The sequence below is a fragment of the Trichomonas vaginalis genome, chromosome IV, assembly GCF_026262505.1.
Source record: "Trichomonas vaginalis G3 chromosome IV, whole genome shotgun sequence".
Lineage (NCBI taxonomy): Eukaryota > Parabasalia > Trichomonadida > Trichomonadidae > Trichomonas > Trichomonas vaginalis.
In genome coordinates this window covers 2489271-2504304 of record NC_067206.1, presented here as the reverse complement: position 1 = coordinate 2504304, position 15034 = coordinate 2489271, and the positions used below count along the sequence as shown (strand labels likewise).

The following is a 15034-nucleotide window of genomic DNA, read 5'->3' as shown; positions in this document are numbered from 1 at the left end:
TATGTTCGCAGTATATTTTCATGGGCAGTATAAAGGTTCTGGTGGTCTAATAGACAAATTTGACGAAATGAGGATCTTTACAGTTCGTTCAGACGAAAGTCTTGAGAAAACTCTAAATGACTTTCAAACTCAAATGAACAAATATTATTGGGAATTTCAAGAAAAATACGACTCTTTACTAAATGGAACATACTATCTGAAACTAGAATATGACAAGATGAACTCCACCGTTTCATTTCAAAAGATTGAAATTAACCCTCCAAGAGATACAGAGTTTTTATATTGGAAAGTAGACAAACGTTCTTGGGCACAATTTCTTCGGTTACTAAACCAGAACGAACCATTACCACCAGATGGTCCATTTCAATTTATACTTCCACCAGCAGATTTGACAGTTTATAGAAACGTGTTTGACCCTCAAAATGTTATGTGTCATGCAAGTTTCAGTTCAAGCAACAATAGTTTTCTATGTATTGGTAAGGACTTTTATGACTTTGCTTCTAAATTCTACGAACCACCTAGTAACAGTTTCTCTGACTTTCAAGTTTGGTTCACAACAAATGGTGTGCAACATATTATTCCATTGTACTATGACTTTTATCTCGAATTGTCTTTCATATATAACTACGGAAAAGTGCTGAAAAAGTATTGAATGTGAAGATATTAGAAAATAACATTTTTTCTAACATCGTAGAAAACTCATGAAAACAATTTATTTTTGACACTTTCACAAAAAACATAAAAAAGTGCAGTTAAACGTTAAGGTTTACTGAACTGGTTGGATGTCGCCTTCACAGGTTATGTAGAACGGCTGACCCGAGAAGTGGAACAGTGCTCTGAGAATTTGTATAATTCGTGGAATTGGACTCTCTCTGTTTGGAAGTAGTATCCAAGGACGCTTGGCAAAGAACTTGAGAAGAGCTTCTTTCTTTGCTTGCTTTATGCCGTCGAAAGGAGTGTTTTCTGGTATTTGAATTGGAATTCCAGTCGAAATCTCGAGAGTCAAGGCAGCCCTTCCAGAAATAGTGGTGAACTTGACCTTGGGCTTCATGACCTTGCGCAAGTACTGCTTAACAAGCTCGTTAATTTAAATTAGGTAAATTGCTTCGTCAAATGGCTCGATGTTGTCCATTGCACTGCTTCAGAACAATACTTGTACTTTTTCAGAACAATACTTGCACTGCTTCAGAACAATACTTGTACTTTTTCAGAACAAGACTTGCACTGCTTCAGAACAATACTTGTACTTTTTCAGAACAATACTTGTACTTTTTCAGAACAATACTTGTACTTTTTCAGAACAATACTTGTACTTTTTCAGAACAAATTTCCCGTAAAAGCTCTCAATTTGTGAGAAAAATTTTCTGTTTCAGAACAATATTTGTACTGCTTCAGAACAATATTTGTACTGTTTCAGAACAATATTTGTACTGCTTCAGAACAATATTTGTACTGTTTCAGAACAATATTTGTACTGCTTCAGAACAATATTTGTACTGCTTCAGAACAATATTTGTACTGTTTCAGAACAATATTTGTACTGTTTCAAGACAATGTCCGACGTACCACCAACCCAGTCCATTCCCAAACCAGAGGAACCTAAAGCACCAGCCCCTGCACCTCAGTTCCAGCAAGTACCTCCGATTTACTACCAATTTCCACCTCAAGGTTACTACCCACCACAAGGCTTCCCGAACTACCCTCCTCTACCTATGCCTTACTTCCCCAACCCTTGGATGTTCCAGCAAGCTCCACCCCAACAATTCCAATTCCAATACAAATCGAAGAGAGCCCAAGAGTTCGAAGAAGGTCTGAACCGCTTACGCAAAGAGTACGCTACAGCCCCTATTGAGAGAAAGTTGTTCCCGGACCAAAAAATAAAGTTTAGGGTAGAAGGTTAGATCTAACCTCTTTTCTACCCTCTTGAATTTTCATGACTTCTTCGTAAATGTTTTGTCAAACATGAACGTAAATGTTTTGTCATGACTTCTTCGTAAATGTTTTGTCAAACATGAACGTAAATGTTTTGTCATGACTTCTTCGTAAATGTTTTGTCAAACATGAACGTAAATGTTTTGTCATGACTTCTTCGTAAATGTTTTGTCAAACATGAACGTAAATGTTTTGTCATGACTTCTTCGTAAATGTTTTGTCATGACTTCTTCGTAAATGTTTTGTCAAGAATATAGCAACCGTCGGAATACAGACGGTTGGTTTTTATATAAAATTCATGCGGGAAATTCTTGAGTTTTGGTTGAAAGAATACGGTGGAGCCAAAAGTGGCTCGACCTCAAAACAAGCATTTTATGAGCTTACTAAGGGTGTTATGAATGAATTCAAATGTATTTACATACATCCTGACCTCGTTCATTTTGTTCCCGGACCAAAAATAAAGTTTATGTTAGAATGTTAGATCTAACATGTTTTCTAACACGTTTTCTAACATGGTCTAAAACTCTCGAAAATCATGAAATTTACAGCAAAAATATAATTTATGTTAGCATGTTAGATCTAACACGTTTTCTAACCTCTTGAATTTTCATGACTTCTTCGTAAATGTTTTGTCAAACATGAACGTACATGCTTTGTCAAGACTTCTTCGTAAATGTTTTGTCAAGACTTCTTCGTACATGTTTTGTCAAGACTTCTTCGTAATGAGTGTAAAGGACCCAAAAATAAAGTTTATGTTAGAATGTTAGATCTAACATGTTTTCTAACATGTTTTCTAACATGGTCTAAAACTCTTGAATTTTCATGAATTTTCCCGAAATAAAAAATAAAGTTAGTTTTATTTTTTTTATTTTTTTTATTTTGTATAAAAAAATAAAAATGTCAACAATCGGCACAACAACACTTCAAACAACTACAGCACCAAACTCGTTAGTCATGAATCCAACATCTATGTTAGTAGAAATGAAAAGCTTCATTCCTTCTTCATATACTTTCGAAACAGAAATCCAGAAGATAAAGCAGGAACTTTTAACAAGTACTTTGGACTGTAGTGCGAAAGATGAAACAAATGAACAGTATCTTTATGAAATGCAGGACATTATTGACCATTTACCCAAATTGCCTGAAATTCAGCAACAAAAACTAACCATTCCTGAATTCGATGAAATAGAAGTCAAAGCAACTGACTCAGTAGAAATAAAGAAGTTCATACGAAAGGTAAACTATGAGTTTCTAGGATTTCATTGCAACCATAAGGTTATGGACAAAGATTGCGACATGGTATATAAGAATGTTTCTGACATATATAAATCTGAAGAATTTAAGACCTACGACAACTTTGTTTCGTTAGTTGCTGAATGTGTTTGGCAGATAAGAGATAAAGATAAAAGATGTAAAGTATGGAACAAACAGATAAAACCAGCAACTTTTGAGTTAAAGAAAACCATTGACGCTTTAGTTGTTTTAGCAGGTAAGGTTTCAGAATATAACGCAAAAATGAACCCGCAATGTTCTAAATGTAAAGCAGCAATGAGGAAATATAACTACTCCGTCAAAGAGATAGAAAGAATGAGAAACGACTATGCTGACTTAAAGAAAGAAGCAGAGAAACCAGCAGAAGATAAAATGGACATGTTAGCATTTCTGAACAAAAACTATCCAACAGCAGAAGATTTCCTTCTATCTGACGTCAAGAAGAAGTATAAAGAGACTTTCGGCATAGTTAAAACATTCGATGTACTAAAAGAAGAAATAGAAGCTACGAAACTGTTTAAAGTCATGAACCATCGCAACATATACCATGTAAAACGCTTGTAAATAGTTATGTTAGAAAACGTGTTAGAAAACATGTTAGATCTAACATTCTAACATAAAATATATTTTTGCTGAATTCCGTATGAAATTTCATGAGTTTTGTGTGTTTTAGACCATGTTAGAAAACGTGTTAGAAAACATGTTAGATCTAACATTCTAACATAAAATATATTTTTGCTGAAAAAAATGACCAAATTTCATGAATTTCCTCATATGTTTGCTACCCGAGGAAAACCGAGGGTAGAGATTCCGTACGAAAATCGTAAAAAATTGCCAATAAATTTAAGAGGTTGGTATGTACATAGACTATTAGTAAATGCAGTTGCAGTGAAGGCTTACTTTACATCGTTCAGAAACCAAACATACAGACATTGGTTCAAAAACCAAAGCACACAAGAACTTTTGAGTGAAATTTCTCTAGACCGACTTTTTTCGGTCTAGCATAAAACTCATGAAAATCGTAAAAAAATGACCAAATTTCATTATATAACTGTTATTTTTTGACGAAGTGAACTTTGACACTTCGTCAAAAAAAATCCCTGAAATCATATCTTTTATACAAGATAGAAAATCTTACTCGCCTAAAACTCATGAAAATCGTGAAAAATTGCGACCCAGACTTTTTTTCGGTCTAGCATAAAACTCATGAAAATCGTAAAAAAATGACCAAATTTCATGAATTTCCTCATATGTTTGCTACCCGAGGAAAACCGCGGGTCGAGATTCCGTACGAAAATCGTAAAAAATTGCGAGTAGGGAAAAAAACCTGGTCGCCTAAAACTCATGAAAATCGTAAAAAAATGACCAAATTTCATTATATAACTGTTATTTTTTGACGAAGAGAACTTTGACACTTCGTCAAAAAAATCCCTGAAATCATATCTTTTATACAAGATAGAAAATCTTACTCGCCTAAAACTCATGAAAATCGTGAAAAATTGCGACCCAGACTTTTTTCGGGGTCGCCTAAAACTCATGAAAATCGTAAAAAAATGACCAAATTTCATTATATAACTGTTATTTTTTTACGAAGAGAACTTTGACACTTCGTCAAAAAAATCCCTGAAATCATATCTTTTATACAAGATAGAAAAAATAAAGTTAGTTTTTTGTAAAATATTTTTTTTATTTTGTATGTAAGAACAGAAATGACAAACACTGAGTTTGAAACAGTTAAAAAGATAGACAATGACACCAAATTGGTTAGAATAGGTGATTTAAACGTAAGATACTCAAAGAAATACAACAAATATTCTTTGTCAGACATTTTATCTCCATCTGGAAAGAAAACATACCATTGGGTTGGAATTGCTTCAACTCAGAAAATTTTGACAAGAAATCCTGAGCTTATGATATCGGTAAGATTCTATGGAACTACAGCATATCTTATAGACAAAAGTCTTATACCAATAGTTTTGTTATGGTTAGACCCAGTTGTTGGATATAACTTCATAACATATGGTTCATTCGATACGGAACGTTGCAGTGAAGGCTTACTTTACATCGTTCAGAAACCGAAGGACTTCAATACAAAGAGATATAAGATAGGAAGAACATATAATATAACTCAAAGATATGACAGTACAGTCAATAGAGTCAAGGTTGTGTTCGTTAACGATATGAGAGCTGCTGAAACAGAACTACTTGAAAAGTTTGAGAAAATGTATGGTGCTCCCATAAAAGGTAAAGAAACGTTTGAAGTAGATGAGATAGATAAAGCTATAAAATTATTTGACGAAGTTGCTGAAAAATACATGTAAAAATAACGTTTACCATGTAAAACGCTTGTGAGAAAACAGGTGAAAAAAAAGGTGAGATCGCACCTCTTCACCTAAACATTATTTTTGTCTGATTTACGCTCATTACGAAGAAGTTTCGACAAAACATTTACGAAGAAGTTTTGACAAAACATTTACGAAGAAGTCTTGACAAAACATTTACGCTCATTACGATGAAGAAGTCTTGACAAAGCATGTACGAAGAAGCCATGACAAAACATTTACGAAGAAGTTTTGACAAAACATGTACGTTCATGTTTGACAAAACATTTACGAAGAAGTCTTGACAAAACATTTACGAAGAAGTCATGAAAATTCACGAGGGTAGAAAACGTGTTAGATCTAACCTTCTACCCTAAAATATATTTTTGCTGAATTCCGTATGAAAACAGTGAAGAACAGCGAGTACGTAAAAAAACGTAGTCGCCAAAACTCTATGAAAATCGTGAATTTCCTTAAGATAGAAAAAATAAAGTTAGTTTTATTTTTATTTATTTTTTTATTTTGTATGTAAAGACAGATATGTCAACAACAGAGAACACAACAACAGTTATAGTCCATGAAGCTATAAATGAAGAATACGAGTACATACAGTTTAACAAACAACTCCGTCTCATTCGTTCGGTCAAAGACGATATGTACCAAATGCAAAGTATTTTGACAGCATGTTTTGCTCCAGATACTAAGAAACCACAAGACTGGTTTAGGAACCAAAGCACTATTGAACTATTAAATGAAGCTGAAAATTCGACTACGGATTTTTTCGTAGTCGCAAAAACTCGAGTAAGTAAAAAACCGCAGTCGCCAAAACTCTATGAAAACAGTGAAGAACAGCGAGTAAGTAAAAAACCCCAGTCGCCAAAACTCTATGAAAATCGTGAAAAATTGCCAAATGGTTTGAGAGGTTGGTATGTACATAGACTTCTTGTAAATGCTGTTGCAATGTGGGCTTCGCCTCGTTATGCTTGGAATATTTTCATGATGTTAGATGAAATTCATAGACAAGAACGTGAAGAGCTAGAGAACAAGCTTGAAGCAAAAGACAAAAGCATTCAGAAAAGAATACCACGTTCGGTACCAAAAGGAAAGGAAAAGAACTATAAGTATATGATTTATACTGAAGATATGGAGAAAGAAGAAGACAGAGATATGGTTATGTTGCATTTAGTCAGAAGAAACAACAAAAGCTTTTACGACCTTGCTAAGATTTACAAATCTGACAGAAATTGGTTCTATCGCGAAAACTTACCGATTTCAATGACCCCAAATGAAGATGTGAAACAAATAGTTCAAGATACTTTACCTCAAACACACTATGATATGAAAGGTTGTACAATACTTACATTCAAAGAAGACTTACCGCTACTGAAAGAAAAAATAACAGAGTATTTTGACAACTTCAAACAAGCAGAGTAAATGAACCATTTATTTTTCAAGCTTGACTTCAGATGGCTCAGGTAGCTCTATAAAGTAAATTGCCTTGTCAAATCCTTCTGGCATTCCGAGTCCTTCCTTCCGACAAGAAAAGTTCTTCCTTCCGACAGAAAAAGTTTTTCCTTCCGACAGAAAAAATTTTTCCCGACGACAAGAAAAAATTTTCCAGTTGTCCGTCCGTAAACCATTCAAATTTTCGAAAATTGAGAACTTTTTGGTCGAACTTCAGGAAAAGTTTTTCCTTCCAACAGAAAAAATTTTTCCTTCCGACAGGAAAAGTTTTTCCCGACAACTGGAAAAGTTCTTCCTTCCGACAGGACACAAACGAATGTCTCACGTCCCTCTTCCTGAATGCCTTCCAAAGCCAGAAGAACCGACAGCCCCAGCACCACAACAGACTTACTAAGACTAAACACTTACATTTTTCAAGCTTGACTTTTTACAATTTGAACTTTGTTCGCGTAGATATGAATTCTGAAAGAAGTATGAGGGTCTTGTATGACTTTATACTTCTCCCATAGTTCATATCTGTCAAACTTACCTGCCATGGACTCTTTCATAAGTTCCATGAAATCGTCTTCGGACAATCCGGGGAAAAGTATAATGTCAGTAAGTATTCTTTTAACATCCTTACTTAAACTCTTTGCTGTCTGTACACAAATGACAACTGAGATGTTAAAGTGTCTGAGCTTCTTAAGAATTCGACACATATCTTGTTCTCTGTTCTTTAACAAAGGATGAGAGGCGAAATCATCTAAGATAAGAAGACATCTATGAGGGTATGTCTTCCAATCGTAAGATTGCAATTTCTTCGAAATGTATTCTATCTCTTTCTGTTTGTTTCTGAAGTGTTTCTTCTCTAATATTCTCTGCATTTCCTCATTTGGGTCTTTAAACTTAGAATTTATATACTCATTTATAGCATTATACTTCAAAACTCTTCTTTGGTACTTCTTTATCCAATCTAACAACTCAGTATCCTTTATACATACTAACTTAGACTTCTTTATAATATCTTTGAACGAATTGACGGTTTGGTCAAATTGACCAGAAGTACTACAAATGACAACTAACTCATAGAATGGGTTCTTCTCATCTAGTTCTTGTTGTTGTGCAGCCATTTTAAGATAAGTGAAAGTCTTACCCGACCCAGGTGGTGCAATTAGACCTGTTATACCATTCTGAGCAAATAAGAACTTGTCATGTATAGGCTTTATCTGAGCATTTTCTAACTTCCTCTTGTTCTTGTTTAAAACATTCTCAAATTTCTTGTCAATGTCAGCAAACTTTTTTTCTAACATATTTTTAGAAAAATTAAAATTTTTATCTTTTAGAAAATGTCTAGCGATTTCGCTATCTATATTCGAGACAAGCTTTTCGACAGCAAAACATCTGTCGACCATAAAATCTTACATAGTGTAAACAAGAAAGGGGAATTTGTTCTAAAGTTCTGTTTCTGGGAATATGACAAGAACCATAAAACATTAAGCAGAGCAGTCTTAAAATTTGTCAATGACAGACTTGTTGACAGAGATGACACCGATTGGAAAGATGAAGTCCAACAAAAGTTCTTAGAATGCAAAGAAGACACATGCGCTGTTCTTGAAGATGAAATAGAAAACAGAATAGAAGAGCTATTAAAGGACAAAGAACTTTTACAGAAATATGGTTCGGAGAAATTTGACATAACTCCACCAGAAAAGAAGAAGAAAGAAAAGAAAGAAAAGAAAGTAGAAGAAGAGAAGAAAGAACCTGAACCAGTTCCAGAGAAAAAGAAATTTGACATGTAAAAATAAAATTTTATTTTTAGAACATTTCTGGGTCAATGTCAATGTTCTCTTCCTCTTTAGGGGCAAACACTGGCTTAGACTCTAAAATCTTTTTACCCAATTTACCTTGAACTTCAACTATCTTAGACTCATAATATTCATAGTCGTCTGCTTTCTTTGGTTCATAAGGTATAACAAGTTTGTATGCTTTGCCTTCTTTAAGGTTTGAGAACCTTCTGTCAAAACTTTCTTTGACTGCTAACAAACCTTCTATGTCTAAGTCTTCAAATTTCGCACCATTTTTAGTCACAATAGCAAACTTAACTGGTTCGATGTTCCAAACTTTGCTGAATGAAGACTTTTCAAAATGGTAGAAGTAAACATTCAAATATGTGAATGGGTCTAGTTCTTCTTTAAGTCCTGACATGTACTTGTTTACTGAAATATATTTTGTCATCTTTTCTATCGGATAAAAAAATATTTTTTTTTAAATTTACTCATAAAAATTTTTCTTTGTATATACACCATTCTGTACGTCTAAAAGACTTTTGACATTTGCCAAGAATGTACGTTTAGAAGCTGTCATATAACCATATTCTTGACAATATTGTTTATACGAATCGTACAATGACCTTTCATCTAAACACTCAAAGTCAGTTTCATCTATGAACAGTTCATATACACTCTTGTTTGCTTCTAACAATGTTTGTCTCTCTTCGGTATGTGGAATTTGTCTTGGATTGAACTTTGAAATATCTAATGTCATAAAATATGAGAACAAGTGGTTGTAAAAGTCAGATGTCAAAGTTTCTGCTAAGTCGTCAAAATATTCTGTATCTTGCATATGAGAATCTGACGTTCTGACAACTACATATCTTCTGTCGGAACTTTCTAACTTCATCGGAACAGCATTGTTTGAAACCATAATGAAGTTTGCAACATTCTCACAAACTCTTTGGTCTTTATACTCTCTTTCAACAACTCCAACTTTGTCTGTTATAAGACTCTTCAAAGCATCTGAGTTTAAAACTTTTGTTGTATCTATACTTTGAAGTTCATTGCAAACTATAAGTTTCATATTCTCAATTGAAGAGTTAAATTTACCACAGATGTTTTCTAAGTTTGTCATATTAGGGTTCGAATAACCTTCTAACAGTTTGCATAAGATATCTGTAAAGAATGTGTTCTTACCTGTTCCTTGTTTTCCAATTATAATGAGAGCAGTTTCATTTTTAGCACTTGGATGTTGTAAGATGTTTGCAAACCAACATAAGATATACTCATAGACTCTTTCGTTTCCATTGCATATAATTTCTCTGACATGGTCTAACCAAGCTTCTATAATATTTTCTTTCCATTCTACTTGTTCATATTTATATCCAGTGAAGATAGAATAGAAGTTTGGAGAAGGTGTATAGAACTTTATACCTCGAACTGAAAAATCTTCTAACTTTGACAATAAGATATCCCAAGCATCTAACATCTTCATGCCAACTTGTACGACTTTTATTTTCTTAAGTTTCTGTTTACATTCTTGTTCTGAAACTATTGTCGCTTTAGGTTTGTTAAAGACTACATCCCATTCTTTCATGACATAACATTCTGGGGCAGAGTCGACATAAATGACTAAACGTTTCAAATTCTCGACTGCTTTGTTATAGTCTCGAAATGGACACATATTTCTGAATGCTTGGAAGTCATAAAAATCTGAAACATCTATTCTGTACATTTTTATAAAAATAAAAAAAAATATTTTTTTTTATTCTTGACTTTGTTGTTGCATTTGTTGTTCTTGAGCTATTTGTTGTTGAAGTTGTTCTTGTAATACAATACTTTCACCGGTTGCATCTTCCAATTCGAAACTTTCTGCCGTCATTGACAAATACATAGGACATAAAAGTTTTACAGGAACAAAGTTTGCGTCAACTAATGTCAACGTTATACTTGCCAATGTGTTTGAGTTCACTAAGGTTGAAAATTCTGCATTCGAATGAACAATAGGCAAACCAGCAGAGAAAGTATTGTTTATACGCATGAGTATCTTTTGGTCATAGTAGTTTCTGTCGACATTCGAATAGCACTTTGAACCTAAGTTTGAAACAATATATAAGATTGGTGTGCTTAATGTCAATGGAATAGACATTCCTTGTATGACACCTTTTCCTGTTATAGGAAACTGTTGGTAGTAAAAACCAGAAATAAGTTTTGTATTATAGCTCATATTGTTTATAGTAAACTCAGTCGGACATCCAAACATAATGAAACCTGCTCTAGTTGCAGCACATGTTACACCTGTACTTAAAGTATTAAATAAGTCAACAAAACCTGTTGGTGGTATATCTGAGTAAGTATCTTCAAAGGAGTATTTTTTACCATTCACAACAATAAAGTCTTCTGGTGTCAAAAGAGCAAAACAGGCTTTAGTCGTCATTGTGTTTAAAGTTAGTTTACAATATCGTCCTTGAGGACTTTGTAAGTTTGTTGTTATAGAATTATATGACTCAGGGTTTTTAGTCGTAATAGTATAAACCATTATGTCTTCTGCCATTTATATATATTTAAAAGTTTTTCTGAAAGTGGAGAAGAACTTCATCTAAACTTTCACATGGCGTTTCTTGAAGTTCTCTGTCTAAGAAGTTCAAATATTTTGTAAAGACATAGAACTTTCCTTTGTCTACACGAACAAACAAAACAGGGTCTTTCATATCGTTCAAAAGTGTGTAAAGTCCTTTACATGAAATAAAGTCTATATTATTTTTCTTCAAACATCTTTCACGAAGTTTTGACATTTTTACTTAGCAAATAAATTTTAATGAAATGTTGTGGTCGTCAAATATTTTTATGACGTCTGGGAAACTATACTTTAAGTTCAACGTTTCACCTCCTTTCATAACGTATATCTTGTCAATGACATTATATGAAACACCACAGCAACTAATGTCGGGTTCTATTTCTTTGATGTTTATATCGTCTGCCTCTGTCAAAAGTTTCAATAGTTCTTTCAAAACTTCATGAGGTGCAATGACATATGAGTTCACTTTTACAGGGTTGTGTTCGACCAAGTTTAACATTATACCTAAAGCTTGACAAATCTTCTCCTGAGTTTGAAGTTTGTCTTTAAGTTGTTGGTAGTCATTTCGAATATCTGCAACAGAACTTAAGTCTCTGCTAACTTCAGGATATGTTGGTTGTTCTTTTACAGGAACAATTGCTATACCATCTTCGTCTTCGTATGGTTTCCCCACTTCAACATCTCTGTCTTTGACATTGACAATAACACTTTGACTGTTTGTTTGAGTTGGTGAATTTAACTTCACATCTGCCACCGCCATTAAACCTTTTGAAACACTTACGCTTCTATTTTTCGGAAATGACATTTTACTTAGAATAAAAGATGGACGTATTCGAGTATCTCTTCGAATTGAAGCAGAACAAAGTTTACACACACAAACAATACAAATACATTGACAGAATAGTTCTTTATACAAACAATGGTAAATGTTATAGAATAGCAATATTTGCTGAACCAAAATATTTCCATAAAGCAAAGAAAGTTGGTATAACTGAAATGGTGAAAGTTCTTGACGTTGACAAAAATATAACAACAAAACTTACAGATATTTCTAAAGGTAAGTTTATCTTACAATATTATGTCAAAACTGGCGTACTGTCAATATTTGACGGAGAGAAGTCAGTTCAAGAACAACTTACTGACCTGCTGCCAAAATCTGCTCGATGGAAGCTGTCGTTATGCCAATCTGAGGAGCCCCAGCAGGTTTCATCGAACGAATCTTCAAAAGAGCATCTTCCGTGAAAAGTGCTATTGGTTTTGTAAACTTCTTTGCTCTCAGTTCATCTGGACCGTCTCTGTCACCAGTATATTGTATTTGTACAGTACCAACAGTTGAAATACCACCCATAAAGTCTTCTGAGTCAGCAAATGGAATGCCAAGCCAAAAGTTTGAACGGTCTCCATTTGTATATTGAGTTTTTTGACCTCCTGTATGAGTCCATACTTTCACATATGGCATAATAGAACTTTGCATTTCAGGGTTTATGGTTGTTGTGAAGTTGTTGTTAAAGTTCATAGCATCTAATGTCAAGTTGTATGACCTCATATCCTCAACTGTAGAATATTCTTCTCTTGGATAATATTTGCCATCTATGTTTATATGATATTTAATACCGGGGTTGTAGAAACAAGAATAGTCATTTATAGTTCGTCTGAACAGTACAAACATAGTATCTGCATGTTTCATTGCAGTTGTTAAAGCAATATCTGTTCTTGCACCTGGGTCAGCACTTTGGTTTCCAACTTCACCTGCAAAGTCTTTGACAGATATTTGGTGTATAGGGAACATAAGTGGAACTGCAATATATTTGGCAGCTAAAGCATTTGAAATATCTGGGTCCAACATATAGACTGCAAGTCTGCTTTCTATTCTCTTGCATTCAAATTTTTCGCATGTGAACTTAACTGGGTCCCAAGCAGTTCCAGCAGCATTGAAATAATAGTTTACTTCATTGTTGAAGTTTGAGAAACCAAAGTCTAAGTCAACTTTGTCTTTGCAAAATTCGGCGAATGACGTTTGATTTGTTCCCTTTACGTCTGTAAGAGTGAATGGGTCTTGTGTTGGTGCAATGACTAAGTTATTTTTGCTTGGAGTAAGTTCAATAGAAATTTTTCCTGCCCAGTTTGGCAAGTATCTTAAAAACCTGAAGATGAGGAAAGATGACAAAGGAACTCTAAGTTTCAGTTTTACTTTGGTTACTGCTGCTGCAGTTTGTCCAGAAAGGTTAACATAAACTCCTGGAACGTTAGGGTCAAGTCTTCTTATTTTCTCAATAGTTGCATACTGGTCTGTTTGTTCTCTAGCTTGTGGTTGTACTGAGTTTCTCAAAGCGAACCATTCATAGTTTGCCCATGTTACTGTTTGAACTAAGTCAGAGTTAGAATATATCTTATATCCCATGAAAACTTCTGGAGCATATTGGTATCCGACATAGAAAATTCCATTGCAACCTTTCTTGTCAGACAACTTGGCAGAAGGTTTTATTTCAATGTCTTGTTCCACGTATAAGAATGAGTTGTCAATAGAAATAATATGAAACCTGTCGCAAGCAATATCTACTGTTGTTGAAGAACCTTCTCCAAACTCACCTACGTTTCCATAAGAAACAGCAGTTGTATATTCGTAAGTTCCAGGAACTATTTCTGACCTTCTAATGGCATTGTCGCATTCGTTATACCATTCGGAAACATTTCCGTTCATGGCATCCAAAACTGTTGGCGTTATATTCTGAGCGGCGTACATTTCATATGGGTAAAAATATAGAATAGTTGGATTTATTTGTCATAATTGTTTCGTACCAAGCTTTACTTTCTTCCTGACTGAGTTTTTAACTCTTCTTTTTCCTTCATTGCCACTACTTTCACTAGATGAAGTTACTTCTTCACTACTTTCACTTTGTTCTACTCTTCTCTTCTTTGGTGTCGCTTTTGGTAACTTGCCCTCTGCTTCAAGTTGTTGCATCTTTGCCTCATGTTCACCTAGTATGTTGTAAATTTCCCATGTCCTTTTTGCCTTTGGGCTCTGGTCGCCCATCTCAGGTAACCTATATCCTAGAAAGATTTTGTCATAGTTTGTATTTGAGTCGTCGCTTATTGTTTGCATGACTCTTTCCTGAGTTTCCGGTTCAAGCTCTTCAAATATAGCTTGTCCATATGGAATATGCTCGTTTCCAAATATATGTTTTTGTAGCCAGTCTGGTTTTCTTTCCATGTTACCAACAATATCTTTTGTGAATGGGAAAGCTTTTACCCAATGTTTCAGTCTTGCGTCATTTATTTCTGTAGTTGGTTTTATTTTGTCAAGGAACATGTTTTTCAATACTAACATTTCATTTGGTACTGTCCATTTGAGTTTTCTTAAATATTCATCCCTTCTCGGTTCATTGTCTGCAAAGTAAGTTTTTATGACATTTTGTAAACTTTCGTTTGCAAGGTCATGTACAATAGGTTCTCTTCCTTCTCTCTCCCTAACTTTCTTTCTAAACTCTTCACCAAATATACCATCTCTATGGTTCTGTGTAGTTCTTTGAGATAAATGTTTTAGAACGTCAGGTGTTATATTTCCATCAGCCATGTTCATTTCATACTGGTTCAAAATATCTGCATCTTTCATATCTTTCAATGGCATTAAAGCCGCGCTGAAAATACCAGCTATATCTGGTTCACCATTCACTTCCATTGCGTCTACAACTTCTTGGAATTGTGGTTGTAAGTTT

General features: G+C 34.2%; 9 protein-coding genes and 5 pseudogenes across 14 annotated transcripts, besides 1 other annotated feature; 6 read left to right on the top strand and 8 right to left on the bottom strand.

The window, feature by feature from the left end:
* Window positions 1–15034: part of a mobile genetic element that runs on past both edges of the window.
* Window positions 2–652, top strand: TVAGG3_0015080 (uncharacterized protein; the record flags this gene model as incomplete). Its single annotated transcript, XM_051219992.1, has 1 exon — window positions 2–652. One exon carries the CDS (start codon window positions 2–4, stop codon window positions 650–652), a length of 651 nt encoding a protein of 216 aa, XP_051104978.1.
* TVAGG3_0015070 (uncharacterized protein) lies at window positions 767–1051 on the bottom strand (the record flags this gene model as incomplete). The annotated part of the gene is made up of 1 exon (XM_051219991.1): window positions 767–1051. The coding sequence occupies one exon, from the start codon at window positions 1049–1051 to the stop codon at window positions 767–769; it is 285 nt and encodes a 94-aa protein (XP_051104977.1).
* Window positions 1554–1901, top strand: TVAGG3_0015060 (uncharacterized protein; the record flags this gene model as incomplete). The annotated part of the gene is made up of 1 exon (XM_051219990.1): window positions 1554–1901. One exon carries the CDS (start codon window positions 1554–1556, stop codon window positions 1899–1901), a length of 348 nt encoding a protein of 115 aa, XP_051104976.1.
* Window positions 2830–3768, top strand: TVAGG3_0015050 (organellar and viral DNA polymerase type B; the record flags this gene model as incomplete). The annotated part of the gene is made up of 1 exon (XM_001299289.1): window positions 2830–3768. The coding sequence occupies one exon, from the start codon at window positions 2830–2832 to the stop codon at window positions 3766–3768; it is 939 nt and encodes a 312-aa protein (XP_001299290.1).
* On the top strand, window positions 4914–5525 carry TVAGG3_0015040 (organellar and viral DNA polymerase type B; the record flags this gene model as incomplete). The annotated part of the gene is made up of 1 exon (XM_001294850.1): window positions 4914–5525. One exon carries the CDS (start codon window positions 4914–4916, stop codon window positions 5523–5525), a length of 612 nt encoding a protein of 203 aa, XP_001294851.1.
* Window positions 6066–6959, top strand: TVAGG3_0015030 (KilA, N-terminal/APSES-type HTH, DNA-binding family; the record flags this gene model as incomplete). Its single annotated transcript, XM_001294851.1, has 1 exon — window positions 6066–6959. The coding sequence occupies one exon, from the start codon at window positions 6066–6068 to the stop codon at window positions 6957–6959; it is 894 nt and encodes a 297-aa protein (XP_001294852.1).
* On the bottom strand, window positions 8873–9173 carry TVAGG3_0015020 (annotated as a pseudogene). The gene has a single exon. A coding segment is annotated over exon 1 (301 nt).
* Window positions 9656–10475, bottom strand: TVAGG3_0015010 (annotated as a pseudogene). The gene has a single exon. A coding segment is annotated over exon 1 (820 nt).
* TVAGG3_0015000 (uncharacterized protein) lies at window positions 10506–10889 on the bottom strand (the record flags this gene model as incomplete). Its single annotated transcript, XM_051219989.1, has 1 exon — window positions 10506–10889. One exon carries the CDS (start codon window positions 10887–10889, stop codon window positions 10506–10508), a length of 384 nt encoding a protein of 127 aa, XP_051104975.1.
* TVAGG3_0014990 (protein of unknown function, DUF4106 family) lies at window positions 11542–12078 on the bottom strand (the record flags this gene model as incomplete). Its single annotated transcript, XM_051219988.1, has 1 exon — window positions 11542–12078. One exon carries the CDS (start codon window positions 12076–12078, stop codon window positions 11542–11544), a length of 537 nt encoding a protein of 178 aa, XP_051104974.1.
* Window positions 12141–12560, top strand: TVAGG3_0014980 (uncharacterized protein; the record flags this gene model as incomplete). Its single annotated transcript, XM_051219987.1, has 1 exon — window positions 12141–12560. One exon carries the CDS (start codon window positions 12141–12143, stop codon window positions 12558–12560), a length of 420 nt encoding a protein of 139 aa, XP_051104973.1.
* TVAGG3_0014970 lies at window positions 12660–13350 on the bottom strand (annotated as a pseudogene). Its single transcript has one exon. A coding segment is annotated over exon 1 (691 nt).
* TVAGG3_0014960 lies at window positions 13604–14061 on the bottom strand (annotated as a pseudogene). The gene has a single exon. A coding segment is annotated over exon 1 (458 nt).
* Window positions 14140–14997, bottom strand: TVAGG3_0014950 (annotated as a pseudogene). Its single transcript has one exon. A coding segment is annotated over exon 1 (858 nt).